The 15266-nt window shown below is 41.9% G+C and overlaps 1 protein-coding gene across 1 annotated transcript in view; it reads left to right on the top strand.

The window, feature by feature from the left end:
• Window positions 1-15266, top strand: part of SCAMP2 (secretory carrier membrane protein 2) — a 57355-nt gene that overhangs the window by 29129 nt on the left and 12960 nt on the right. Inside the window, exons 3-5 of the mRNA XM_073619020.1 lie at window positions 3073-3159; window positions 8863-8974; window positions 13501-13629. Coding sequence (XP_073475121.1) covers window positions 3073-3159; window positions 8863-8974; window positions 13501-13629 — 328 coding nt within the window. The remainder of the gene's footprint in view (window positions 1-3072; window positions 3160-8862; window positions 8975-13500; window positions 13630-15266) is intronic.

Genomic DNA, 15266 nt, shown 5'->3' with positions numbered 1-15266 from the left:
CATGTTGCCCTAATTCTTTGTCTCCCTCCCCTCAGTTGGCATTGCTATGGGACATCCCACATAGTAACTACTATGGCTCTGTGTCCTGTGATGTACAATAAGAAATAGGCTTTTTATAACAGCTTACCTGTAACATCCTTTTCTTTGAAGTACATCAAGGGACATGGAGGTCCTGCACCTCTTTTTAGTATACACGTGTATTGCTTTGCTACAAAAACTGAGGTACTCCCAGTAGTGGGAGGGGTTATATAGGGAGTGGACTTCCGGTCTTGGGGTGTGCCAGTGTCCATCACCTGAAGGTGGCCTATAACCCACATAGTAACTACTATGGCTCTATGTCCCATGATGTACTTCAAAGAAAAGGATTTTACAGGTAAGCTGTTATAAAAATCCTATTTTTTTTTTTTTTTTAACTGGGTATGCAGTATACATGGGAGGAGTGGAGAGGGATCGTATTAGGCCTAATATAGCTATTCCTTATCTTCCACTTTAACTAACCTGCTTCTGTATGTGATATGCCCTTTGATTGTCAATGATAGCTTCTAAATCAAACTTGTCAGCTATGCAGGATTCCCTGTACGCTTTTTTGCATTACATTATTGGCCGCTAACCAGTGGTCCGTGGACCACTGGCAGTCCACGAGAAAATGTTGGTGGTGCCTAGTGTTTCTGCCGCAAATCAACATTGTGGGGAATTTATACCACCCAATGTTTTCAAAGTTTTTCTCAATGCGTGCTGACCACTAATAGTGTCCGTGCGCATTGATACCTGATGCCCCCTCTGTAGTTCTTGCTCCTGTGAACTCAGAGGGAGGCATCGGGAGTGGCACAGAGAGCAGGAGGTGAAGGAGGGGGACTTCCACTGACAGCGCTGATTACTGTTAAATTGATGTATATTCGATAAAAGAAAATTAACAAATTAATGGATTAGATCTTTACCGAATAATTGAGTTGTGTGTGTATATGTAAATATATAGATATAGATACATATAATATTTTAGTTATGGAAAAAGTGAAATTATATGGACACTTATACTTGTAAAGGTATACATATTGTTATAAGCTTCATAAGCATTCCTATGGAGAACCAAACGTGTTAATAATTAGGAATCTTGGGTTGGTTTCCCTCACCTCCCCCCATCACAGATGGAGAAGGAAGGATTCTTAAGATGTAAAAGTTTGTGTGTGTATATATGAGAATATAAGTTCTTTATATTACAATATTTCTTGAATAGGATATTAATAAGACCATTGGGTTTTCAATGAATATAAAATACCTACTGATTTATGTAGTATTTGATTTGGATGTTAAAGGAAACTTCTATTGTATACTTTAAATGGTTTCACACATTGTTCTTGCCCACTCCTCATTAATGCCAATGCATAGACTGAGCAACTCCCACCATTACATTAGGTGGTTAAAGCCCGCGGTTTCCGTAGAACTGCAAGACAAATGAGAACCTTAAACCAGCCATTTTAGGAGTCAGAGCTAGGAACAGAAGGACAGTTGGGCAGATTTGCTTCAGACACACTACGCGGAAGCCACACACACACACACACACACACACACACACACACACACCTGATTCAATCTTCATCTTAAGAATATAATGCATTATTAATGTTATTTTTACATTCTATATTTTGATAATTGTTCTCGTAATATTTTGCTATTTTATTATTAAATCAATTTTTGAGTTTTTACACAAGAACTGAACGGATTTTCTTGGATCTTTCCTCATCAATATAATTTACAGAATATCGATATTGATACCATAAAAACAGTATTTTAACAATTACAGACTGAGGGAGGAAGCACGAAGCTCAAACACATGGAAAGGCACAGAGAGCTGGAGCAGTGTGTGTGTGTGTGTGTGTGTGTATATATAAGGCATGTAAAATTCATGTTGGTTGTCCACGGGATTTCAAATTGTGAGTTTAGTGGTCCGTGAGGTCCACTAAACTCAGTGGTCAAAGGTTGGCGACCACTGCACTGCATAAGACACTAATTTGAACTACAGCTTTATGTTTTGAATATAAACTCCAGTGGTGCAGCCAAACCAATGTCCGATACTGTAAGGCCTCGTTCACACCTATGCATTTTAGGTGCGGCACATTAAAAAAAATTTTAAAAAATTCTGGTAGCTGCATTTTTTTGATGCGCTTTCATGAAAACGTGTGTTAAGTAGAATTCAATGGTAATGCACCTAAAACACACTGCACAGATGTGAACCAGCCCTTAGGATGGATATATATATATATATATATATATATATATATATATATATATATATATATATATATATATATATATATATATATATATATATATATATATATATATATATATATATATATATATTTTTTTTTTTTTTAATTTATTGCAACACGTCAAAACTCCGTTTATCAGCCTCCTCTCCCCCTTCGGTGCCACATTTGGCACCTTTCCGAGAGGGTGGGAGGAGCGGGTACCTGTTTTTGACAGGTACCGGTCCCCACTTCTGAGAGATCTCTCTGCTGCGAGATCACTCAGAAGTTCAGCCCCCCTTCCCCACCCCTTCCACCCGCCGCCGGGACATTCAGAATGCGCAGTGCGCTTCCTGCATGCGCAGTAGGGAACTGGCTGTGAGGCCAAAAGGCTTCACTGCCAGGTCCCCTTACTACGAATAGCAGCGGCAGCACCCAAGAGCCGATTAACACATTGGCTGGGGTGCCAACATCGCTGCATTTCAGGACAGGTAAGTGTCCTAATATTAAAAGTCAAAACCTGGTATTGGGTGAAGCTTTGTCACGGTGTAGAGCCCCCCGTAGTGAACATAAACACATGCGCATTCTATAAACTTGACTGTATAGCAGCAAGAGCTTTTGAGGACTGCATGCATTTTAGGCACAGTGTGAGCCTAACACATGCGAGTCTACAATAAGGTAGGTAATGAGCAAATTAATTCACTAAACCAGTCATTTATTTTTCCTGACTTTATCCGCATCAGAAACATGGTTTATAGGTCCAGATAGTAGAGTTAAGAGATAACCTGTGGAGCTTGCTGATGAGATTTTTTTTTTTTCTCTACAGACAACCAATCAGAAGACGGTTCCAGTGCAACCTGTGATGCCTTCCCAGCCAGCTGTTATTCAGCCATCCATAGAACCATCACCACAGGTAAATGTGTATTACTGTTATAGAGCATGTACCATGACTAGCTGCCAGTGAGCCCTGCCTGATTCTACAGAATTCTTCTGAAATGGCAGTGTGCTTGTACATGACTACTGACCACCAAAACTTTAATATGCAATATAAACAGTCCAGGTAAGTGAGGCATTTAGATAACTAGATTATTTACATTGTACATTCCAGTGTCAGCTGTCACTGGTTCTGTACAGCAAAGCTGCAGGAATTCTGCAGGACATGAGATCAGAGCTAGGAGGGGGAGCAGCTGTTGTCTAGAGCAGAAAACCTCTGACACTCCCAGAAGTGTCAGACTGTAAAAAATAGAGCTTCATCCATGAATACAGAAGAGAAAAATCCCTGTTTATTGGAACACTGTGAAAAGAGACATGTCTGAGTGCTGGAGGCACAAATCTCCAGTGTGCCACCACCATAGGGCATTTTAGCCCTTGCTGCATCGCAGTAGTACATTAACCAAATAAGACACCCACATTTATTATGGTTTATGCTAGAGGTCGACCGACATGGGTTTTTCTCTGGCCGATGCCGATATTTAGAAATCGCGGTGGCCGATATGTGATGCCGATTTTTTTTTTTTTTTTTTTTTTTTTTTTTTTTTTTTTTTTTTTTTTTTTTTCCCTTCATCTCATAAAATCTAACAGTTGGACCCCTTTCACACTGGGGCGTTTTTCAGGTGTCTTTGGGCTAAAAATAGCACCTGTAAAGTGCCTGTAAAACGGCTCCCCTGCAAGCTCAGTGTGATATCCCGAGTGCTTTCACACTGAAGCGATGCGATCCTGCAAGCAGCATCTTTGGAGCGGTGTATACCACCGCTCCTGCTCATTGAAATGAATGCGCACCGCTGCCGAAGCGCCTGCAAAGCGTTTCGGCAGCAGCGCTTCAGGGGCGCATTTAAACCCTTCCTCGGCTGCTAGCTGGGTTATAAGCGCCCCGCTAGCAGCGGAATAGCGCAGCTAAAATGACGGTAAAGCGCCGCTAAAACTAGCAGTGTTTTACCGTCAACGCATGCCCGCTCCAGTGTGAAAGCAACCTTAAGTGATACAGAAAATTTTTTTACATTTAAACATTTATTAAACAAAACAAACCTCCAATCAGTTCACTTGTATGTAGAATTTAGATAAAAAAATTTTTTTTTAAAACTATATCTTAAATATTAAATACACAAAAACAGGTAATCAGAACTTTTGGATGAAAAAAAAATGGGCTAACTTTACTGCTTTTAGTTTTTTTTTTTTTTTTTTTTTTTTTTTAATTTATTAGTGTATTTTTTCAAAAAATATTGCATTTGAAAGACCGCTGCGCAAATACCGTGTGACATAAAATATTGCAACAACCGCTATTTTATTCCCTAGAGTCTCTGCTAAAAATTATATATATATAGGAGAGAAGTTGCTTCACAGAAGATTACAATCAACTTGTATTGACTTCTATTACAGAAGTCATTTGCAAGTCCGCTGATATCGGCCTCTTTTTTTATTAGCCGATGACGATTAAGTAAAAAACACCAAATATCGGCCGACCTCTAGTTTATGCATTCTGACTGCATTACAGTAATATGTATATGAAGATTTTGTTCACCTTGAAAGCCTATCTCCTCCCTTGTAGTGGGGCTGCCCCTGTACTGCGAGGGTCAAATACGTGTTTTAAGTCTATAGTGTCGGAAAAAGCACATTTTTTATCCTAATCCACAGGAGCAGGTGTTCTCCCATCTACATTCCGACTTGTTGGCTGTCCCTCGGCATCCTCAAGTCTAATGCAGGGCTATGGGCCCCCCCACATTTGAGTTGATGACGTCAGAGGACATGTGGCTGCCAGACTGCCATAGGGCAGAAGAGGCTGTGGGCACCGGTCTAGTAGCCTGGTAGGGAGTCTGTGGGAGTGGAGTGTCAGGGAATTAAAAGTACTTATCTTATCTTAATCTTGCAGTGCAGGACACAGCCTGGATACTCTAAGGCCTGATTCAGACCTATGCATTTTTAGTGCTTTTTGCCTTTTGCAGATTTGCATTACAGAACGTGTTCCATAGTAAAACATGTTAAATGGACTGTAGTGCAAATCTGTAAAAAGCACTAAAATGCATAGGTGTGAATCAGGCCTTAGACCCTGGGTTATAGGCTGCTACTTTCAGGTGATTGGACACTGACAAAGCTTTTGGACTTGCCCCATTTGGGCAGACCCCTATAACTCTACTTCATGAGACCTCAGTTTTTTGGTAGTGGATACTAGCAAAGGGGATTCCTTTATGGAGATGTTTCTATGCCTACTAGTTCTTGTTTTCTTTGAATGCTTCAGTCAACCTCTTCACTGCCTTCTACTACAACAATAAAACGCAGACACTGGATTTTTCTTGGGTGCTCACCCTGGCATTCAGTGCAATGTGTGTAGTTAGCTGCAGGGTGCTATACTGGTCCAAGGCTGTGATCCATTCCTTGGATTCCCAGACCCTGAAGACACCTCCAGGGGTAAGTCCGTGTGACAGATGAAGCCTGGACTTATACAGGTACCAGTGACGCAGAAAGGTTGTACTATTACTGAAGCCCTGAAGCAAGTAAAATTTTTTATCATCTCTACTACTTGCAAGATACTTTATTAGTGTCTCCTGAATAGCATTTGTTAAATTAATAAACTACCAGGAACCTGTACATTGTGTGTGATTTTATTCACTTGTTAAGTGTTCAAACTTTCAAAGTGGCAGTAAATTTTCCACCATTCGGAGTTTAGTCTTAGGTGGATGATCAGGCATTACATCATACCACAGGTTGCACTGTTTCCACCAATTTCCGCCCAGAGCTCCTATAAGGTACTGAAGCACTTCCTCCCGCCCTTTTGTCACAAGCACTTCCCTAGAGGACCTGGGTTGCTGTGTATTCCCCTCTGGGCGCAGAAAGTGGAACTACTTCCCTTTAGAAGAGGTAGACATGGAAAACATGAAAAGACCTGGAGGTGGTTTTAGAAGGCTTCAGTACTCTGGTCATAAATGAACGTTAAACCCTTGCAGTACAAGGCAGTCCCACCGCATGGGAAGGTTTTTGTTTTTTGCCGTGATTCGGCTTTAAAGAGGAGCTTTAGTGTGGCCGAGGGATGGCAGCTCTTGTCCGTTATGGCAAAACTACATTTTGGTTTGCCCCCTAGTGCTGATAGTTCTGTGATCCCATTGCTGTTCTGTCCCCTGTTAATGCCATCTTTTCCTCTGCTACTCCAAGTACCTTTTTTCTTTTCATTGTTTCGGTGGGCAGTGGTGATGTGATGTAACTCCTACCCATGCATGCTGGCTTTGCATCGTTCCAGCACCCAGCTACATTGTCAGCATTTTACAGATGTCAGGAGTGAACACTGCATGTCTCTCTTCTCTCTAATTCTATCATATTGCCTTGGTGCATGTCTCTTCTACCAAGAAACTCCTATCGATCTATATAAGTTTTTTTTTATAAGAGTAACTCCACTTTGCATGGTGTGGTTTTTATTTATTTATTTTCAATAAATCTTATCTGGGGGATCTAAGTACTTTGCAAGGATTTTAACAAATTGTGTAGCAGGTTCCTACCTGTTTCTGTTCTTAGGAAAAATCTGTATGTTTCCTTGTCTCTTCAATATAATCAGCTGATGCAGTTAAGCATTCTAATGAGGAAAGCTGCAGTCTCTGCATCCCTTTAGAAGTAATTTAACCCTTGGGGAGTATCTTGCCAAAAATATATTTCCTATTGCAGAGGAAGCCTAAAAATATACTTGTATCTTAACCCAGACCAGCATGCAATCACACAAGCAGGAAATTACATTTCTGGGGAAGTTCTGTACTCCAGGTTGCCAAATTGCATTGAATTTCGCAGAAAAATACAGCAGAGAAGAATAAAAAGGAAATGTAATGTTTAACCTCTTCACGTCAACATTAAGCAAATATGCTGCTTCTCGTAGGTGGATCCTCATGCCGAGCGTATTTGCGTACCAAAATGTACACAAACCTGTGCTGAGAATGCAGGCTTCCGGCACCTAACAGAGCGCTTTCAGATCATGTGACCGCTGTGACAGCCAATCATGGCGGTCACATGATCATAAACCCCGGTCCACCTCCCAGCATCAGAAAACCCGTAAACGCCCAGAGGTGCCTGCGTTAAGGATTAATAGCATTCTGTTAGAATATGGCTTGTATAGCAATTGTATGACCTATCCCAACGCACCTTCAGTGTCACTTACAATTCTACTTCCTCCACTCCTCTTCCCTTCTCTGTCGGGGTCCCCCATGGTTCTGTTCTTGGACCTCTTTTTTTTTTCAATCTACACCTCTTCCCTGGGTCAGCTGATAGCCTCTCGTGATTTTCAATATCATTTCTACGCTGACGACACACAAATCTATCTCCCCACCCCTCAACTCGCTCCATCAGCCTCCTCACGCATCATTAACTTATTAACAGGCATATCTGTATGACTGTCACACCACTTCCTCAAACTCAACTTGTCCAAAACCGAGCTTATAATATTTCCTCCCCCATGTGCCTCTTCCCCTGACTTGTCTGTCAAGAGCAATGGCACAACCATCCACCCATCCACACATGTCAGGGTGTTAGGTGTTATCCTGGATTCTGAACTCTCCTTTCCGCCCCACATCCAATCACTTTCCAAAGCTTGCCTCCTCGACCTCCGCAACATCTCTAAACTACGTCCCTTTCTAATCAGTGAAACCACAAAGCTCCTGATTCACTCCCTGGTTATCTCTTGCCTCGACTACTGCAACTCCCTCCTCATTGGCTTACCTTTAAATAGACTATCCCCCCTTCAGTCCATCATGAATGCTGCTCCCAGACTCATCCACCTTACAAACCGCTCAGTGTCGGCTACCCCTCTCTGCCAATCCCTCCATTGGCTGTCACTCGCCCAACGAATTAAATTCAAAATACTAACAATAAGTTACAAAGCCATCCACAACTCTGCCCCCAGCTACATCACTAGCCTAGTCTCAAAATACCAACCTAATCACCCTCTTCGTTCCTCCCAAGACCTCCCGCTCTCTAGCTCCCTCATTACCTCCTCCCATATCCGCCTCCAGGACTTCTCCCGAGCCTCGCCCATCCTCTGGAATTCCCTATCCCAATCTGTCAGACTGTCTCCAAATTTATCCACTTTTAGGCGATCCCTGAAAACTTTCCTCTTCAGAGAAGCCTATCCTGCCTCCATCTAACAACTGCACTATTTTCTCTATGAACTCATCCCCCACAGCTATTACCCTTTTGTATAACTTGACCCTCCCTCCTAGATTGTAAGCTCTAACGAGCAGGGCCCTCTGATTCCTCCTGTATTGAATTGTATTGTAATTGTACTGTCTGCCCTTATGTTGTAAAGCTCTGCGTAAACTGTCGGCGCTATATAAATCCTGTAATAATAATAATTATATGATCGAATATATGTATGTGTGTATCTATCTATCTATCTATCTATCTATCTATCTATCTATCTATCTATCTATCTATCTCTATCATTCAATCAGCATTCATCTGTCCCTGATCTAACTTCAGAAAAGGGAAACCATATTTATTTCTACAGGCTACTGTACTTTGGAGATCATTGATGACCTTTACACTGTTTTATTGAATCAGTCTGGAAGTGTTTCAAAACTTTGAAAATGAATAAGGGGAAATTGCTTACTTTTCCCTCTAATATTTGTTCATGTGTTTATCTCTATAGGCCGTAGCAATGGCTGCACAAGCTGGCCTCCTTCAGCAACAGGAAGAATTGGACAAGAAAGCAGCTGAAATTGAGAGGAAGGAGAAGGAAATGAGGAATGTAAATATTAACTGTAAGTACACTTTGTATTATTTTAGTCTTTTAGGCATGGTTGTATTTTGTAGGCAGTGTTTCTGTGAATATCTGTGTTTGAATATTCACAAGGCATGCAAAGATCAGTTGGTATTCCCATCAAAACATCATCAGCTTGGTGTCAGTAATTGACCAGTTCTGCATCTAAATCAAACTGACCCTTAATTGCGAGACCATTTTTCCTGAATATACCTGAAAACATGTTGATTCTGAGTCTGAAGCTCTTTTACAACAGTCCTTTTGCTTAGGCCCCATTCACACCTGAGCGTTTTGAAGCCTGAAGCTACAAAACGCTGGAGAACAACTGCGGCAAGTGCTGGCAAGCAGTTAAAGGAATGAGATCAGAGCAGAAAAAAATCCATGATCATGTAATCAGTCTTATGTTTGTGTGCCCTTTATAGGTAGAATAGCAAATTTCTTGTCCAAGAGATGGTTTGTAAGGTTACACTTCCTGCTGCATAGCACTCTATTCACTGCAGAGGAATGGAGTGTGGGCAGAGATAACACAATTCCATTCCTCTCCTTTCAACACCCCCATGAAGGTTCAGAAACACCTACAGTAACCCTAGGGCCCGACTACATCAACTCTCAGAGTTGCTACAAGTGACTCCCATAGCATCAGATTAGGCAACCCGTCAGAATGTGTAACGGAAGTGACGTTCCGTCGCTGCCATCTTGCTACACCCTGTACCCGTCCACAGTAAGGATACAGTGAGAAGGGGGCAAGCGGACATATTGTTACATCCACCAGAGTTTTGCATTTAACACTTATTTATAATAGTAAACTGAGTCTATATAGTGAAATACAGTACTTAGAACTCCGTCTGACTGTTTAGATGTTGAATTTTAAAAGCAGCAGCAAGCCTGCTCATCTCACAGGTTTACTAATCTGACAGAAGTTCACTGCTTTTAAAATTCAACATCTAAACATTCAGACGGAGTTCTAAGTACTGTATTTCACTATATAAACTCAGTTTACTCTAATAAAAAAGTGTAAAATGCAAAACTCCGGTGGGTGTAACAATATGTCCGCTTGCCTCCTTTTCACTGTATCCTTACTGTGGACGGGTGCGGGGTGTAGCAAGATGGCGGCGACTAAAACCTCCCTTCCGTTACACATTCTGACGGATGCCTGCCAATCAGTGATGCCCACCAGTACTATCCATTAGTGTACATCCGTGCCGCCTATCAGTGCCTCCTATGTGTACCCATCAGTGCCGCATATTGGTGCCCATCATCAGTGCTTATCAGTGCCCGTCAGTGCAACCCCATCAGTGAAGGAAAAAACTTACTTATTTACAAAGTTTTGTAACAGAAACAAAAAAAAAAACAACTTTTTTTTTTCAAAATTTTCGGTCTTTTTTTTTATTTGTTTAGCAGAAAATAAAAATCCTAGAGGTGATCCAAAAGAAAGCTCTATTTATGGGAACAAAATTATAAAAATTTAGTTTGGGTACAGTGATGGATGACCGCGCAATTGTCATTCAAATTGCGACTGCGCTGAAAATTGGTCTGGGCAGGAAGGTGTATAAGTGCCCAGTATTGAAGTGGCTAGAGTATAACTAAAAGCAAAACCTTCCTTCCTTCCAATTTTTTTTTTTCCGTTTTGTGATGGATTGGAACACCTATTAGGTGTTTGTTGCGGTCTGTGCCCCCGTTACCATTAAAAGTAAAAGAAAATTCCAAATTTTGGGTTGTCCCCGAAAAAGTAATAGAGGGAAATCTTCCAATGGGGACACTAGTTCTGGTGACCTGGGGGTCCCCAAAGGATTCTTTTAATTTGCAGGGATTTCCTCTCGCCTGTTTTGACTCACATGTAGTGAAGGTAAATCTGCCCTATGAGACTCAAATGGCAAAAAAATTATAGGTTTTAACCCTTTTACTCTATCTTAAATAAAAAACGTTTTTTGCTTTTGCCTTTAGTTCTATTTTACAAGTGCAATTGCAGCCAAATCTTTTCTTTGTTCTGATAAGAGTTTATTTGCTGTCTGTGTTCCTGTTAGGGAAATGCACCCTCTTTATTTGTCTTCATCACGATTATCACAGAGTGAAAGCAAATTCCATATTTTGAGTTGTCACCACTCAGGAGTAGAGGGAATATCTTCCAATTTGGACGCTAGTTCTGGGGACAACCAGGTATTCCCTCACTTCCTGTTGTCGCTATGGGAAGTGAAGGGAAATCTTAGTAGTGGGGTAGAGTTGGGGAAAAAAAAACAGGGCTATAACTTTTACGAACTCTAAAATATGGGGGGGGGGGGTAGTTTGGGCTTTTGGTTCAGTTTAAATAAATATAGAGGTAGTCATTGCTGACCTCCTAGATGAAGTGGTGTGCAGGTTAAGTATTGTGTGCTTACTGCATGCTTGTTCTGACCTTGACACTTAATAACCATACTTTTTTTATATAAGAATTCCTTTTTTTTTTTTTTTTTTTTTTTTTATTTTACTACCACAAAGCTTCTAGCTAAACTCCCAGATACAAGCTCTTCCGCCTATGATCTCCCAATGAAGGATAGATAATAATGCTAATTTACCATACAAACAGATTGTGATTTTTTTTTTATATATTTATTTATTTATTTTAGACAAATGGTTATCCTTGCAATCCACTTTAAGTAATCACTCAATCCTCATATGTTCCTTAGCAGTTCCCTACCATGTTTCTGACAACTTTGTCATAGACATTCCCTGTAAATTATTTAATTTGTCTGGTTTTAGAAGTAAAATCCTGCATTGTAAAAAAACTCCACAGCTCCGTTAGGGTAACCATGCCACACTAGTTTAGTTTAACATTTGATACTTATTAATTTTACCATTATACCCATGTATCTAAACTTAAATCTTAAAGCGGAGCTCCACCCAAAGGTAAAGCTCCGCTTGTTCGCACGTCCGTCCCCCCCCCCCCCCCCCCCCCCCCCACGGTCACATTTTGGCACTTTTTTGGGGGGGGGGGGGGGCGCGTGGGTACCTGGTTTTCACAGGTACCCACTCTCACTTCCTGATGAGATCACCACACAGTGATCTGTGTCATGTCCGGCCCCTCCTGATCCCCCACCCCACCCCCGCTGCCTTCTGGGACCTGTGTGTGTCCCACAAGACGACGGGACCATACCGAAAAGTGCAGCGTGACTCGCGTATGCGCAGTAGGAAAGCGGCTGCCGGTTTCTCTTACTTGCAATGCCAGCGCATGCACCTGAAGACGATGGGACAAATCGGCCTGGGGTGCCGGCATCACGGGATCCCTGGTGGCCTTATATTAAAAGTTAGCAGCTATAGTATTTGTAGCTGCTGACTTAAAAAATTTTTTTTTTTTTTTTTCAGGCTGGAACTCCTCTTTTAATAACCTTTTACTACACTGTCAGTAATTTGCTTATGTTGGCATACCAAGAACAAAGTACAAATTAAATTCTGTAATGTTGATGATATTGATGTCGCTACAATCACGTTTTGTAATGTGCCAGTATGTATGCTGTGCGCTTTAATAAAAGGTATTTTTGAATAATAAAACAATAACTTGCATTTAGACCCCTTTCACACTGGAGGCGTTTTTCTAAAAATAGCATCTGAAAAAAGCCACATCTGAAATCCCAGTGTGAAAGCCCGAGAGCTTTCACACTGGGGCGCTGCGGTGGCAGGACGTAAAAAAAAAGTCCTGCAAGCAACTTCTTTGAGGTGCTTTAGGAGCGGTGTATACACCGCTCCTAAAGCGCCCCTGCCCATTGAAATCAATGGGCAGCGCCTGCAGAGCGCCTGGGCAGCGGCGCTTTGCGGGTGTTTTTTCCTTTATTCGCCCACTAGCGGGGGTTGAAAGCGCCCCGCTAGTGCCTGAAAAGCGCCTCAAAAACTACGTTAAAGCACCGCTAGTTGTAGCAATGCCCGGGCGCTGGCAGTGTGAAAGGACTCTAAATATTCTATGTGAACAAAGGAATGAATTACTCAGCTTTATCTGGAATGTCTAGTCTGTGACCAATAGTGTAAATTGCTTGCCTTAATATTTGACATTCCATTGTGGACTACAGAGCTGTGCTAATCTTAGCGCTGTGAGCCTGAACTGTTGAATTTGTTATCTGCTGTCTTTCTGTTATGTTTTTTCAGTAATATGGCATTGGAGCCATAGCTGAAAGAGCCAAAAGAGATTGGAATATGCTCTAATGTTTCCTCGTCTATGCTCAGACATATGATTACTTTAATCCCTTGCCATCTATGTAAAGCATTTGTGCGGCAGCAAAAGGGGTAAGCTTTAATGCCCACACACTGCACATATGCATCTTTGGGTAACTAGGCTTTCTGTGCTCACTGTGTTTCCTGACGGCTTTCTGCTAATTTTCCCACTAGGACTGGCTCCCGATCATGTGACAGCCAATCGGTCGCATGGTCGACCAGTCCCTACCACCCCTGTGTGTAAAGACCCTTTATTATGTAAATGTAAATTTTCTCTTGATTTCTTTCTGATCCCTGAAAGTAAAAATTTGTGCCAATAAAGACAATACTTGCTTTTTTTTTCTGCAGTAAGACAGAATAACTGGCCCCCTCTACCTGCAAAGTGCCCGATCAAGCCTTGCTTCTACCAGGACTTCTCTGCAGACATCCCAGCAGATTATCAACGCGTCTGTAAAATGCTTTACTACCTATGGATGTGTAAGTATTTAGAATTTGAGTAGTTAAAGTTGTTCGAAAAGTTAAAGGTTTTTGTTTTTTTACCTTGATGCATTCTATGCATCAAGGTAAAAAAACCTTCCGTATGCAGCTTCACCCGCAGTCCCCACCCCCAATACTTACCTGAGCCCGATCGCGATCCAGCAATGTGCGCAAGAGTGACTGCTCTCTCAGCTCTCTCCCTCCTCATTAGCTGAAATCCCAAGCAAAGTTGTCAACACTGTGTCTGGTGGACTGCAGAAGTCTACTTATTCTCTATCCCTCTCTGTCCCACTGCATGTGGATGCATTGATTTTTTCCCAGCAAAACCGTGATCCTGCCCAGAGTCTTTAGAGAAAGAGCTCTTGGGAGATGTAGTTCTTGGGGGTGTGCCTGTGTCAATGTCTCCTAGCAGCTGCCTCTGCAAAAATGTTTAAAAACCTATTGATGATGTCACTAAACAAAAAAGGTAAAAGAATAATGATGGTGGGACATTTTTTTGAGGGGATGTATGTGGGTAAATTTGGGTAATGTTTAAACATACAGTTAAAATGGGCATTTTAATGATCAATTTCCTGATACAGTGGGGCAAAAAAGTATTTAGTCAGCCACCAATTGTGCAAGTTCTCCCACTTAAAAAGATGAGAGAGGCCTGTAATTGTCATCATAGGTATACCTCAACTATGAGAGACAAAATGTGGAAACACATTCAGACAATCTCATTGTCTGATTTTTGAAAGAATTTATTTGCAAATTATGGTGGAAAATAAGTATTTTGTCAATATCAAAAGTTCATCTCAATACTTTGTTATATATCCTTTGTTGGCAATGACAGAGCCAAACGTTTTCTGTAAGTCTTCACAAGGTTGTCACACACTGTTGCTGGTATGTTGGCCCATTCCTCCATGCAGATCTTCTCTAGAGCAGTGATGTTTTGGGGCTGTCGCTGGGCAACACAGACTTTCAACTCCCTCCAAAGGTTTTCTATGGGGTTGAGATCTGGAGATTGGCCACTCCTTCGTTGCCCGGGCGGTGTGTTTGGGATCATTGTCATGCTGAAAGACCCAGCCACGTTTCATCTTCAATGCCCTTGCTGATGGGAGGAGGTTTGCACTCAAAATCTCACGATACATGGCCCCATTCATTCTTTCATGTACACAGATCAGTCGTCCTGCTCCCTTTGCAGAGAAACAGCCCCAAAGCATGATGTTGCCACCCCCATGCTTCACAGTAGGTATGGTGTTCTTTGGTTGCAACTCGGCATTCTCTCTCCTCCAAACACGACAAGTTGTGTTTCTACCAAACAGTTCTACTTTGGTTTCATCTGACCATATGACATTCTCCCAATCCTCTTCTGGATCATGCAAATGCTCTCTAGCAAACCTCAGACGGGCCCGGACATGTACTGGCTTAAGCAGGGGGACTCGTCTGGCACTGCAGGATCTGAGTCCCTGGCGGCGTAGTGTGTTATGGATGGTAGCCTTTGTTACGTTGGTCCCAGCTCTCTGCAGGTCATTCACTAGGTCCCCCCGTGTGGTTCTAGGATTTTTGCTCACCGTTCTTGTGATCATTTTGACCCCACGGGGTGAGATCTTGCGTGGAGCCCCAGATCGAGGGAGATTATCAGTGGTCTTGTATGT

The sequence above is a fragment of the Aquarana catesbeiana genome, linkage group LG03 (assembly GCF_042186555.1).
Source record: "Aquarana catesbeiana isolate 2022-GZ linkage group LG03, ASM4218655v1, whole genome shotgun sequence".
In the NCBI taxonomy this organism is placed as follows: Eukaryota; Metazoa; Chordata; class Amphibia; order Anura; family Ranidae; genus Aquarana; species Aquarana catesbeiana.
The sequence above is the reverse complement of the archived record's forward strand: the minus strand, read 5'-3'. Positions and strand labels throughout refer to the sequence as shown.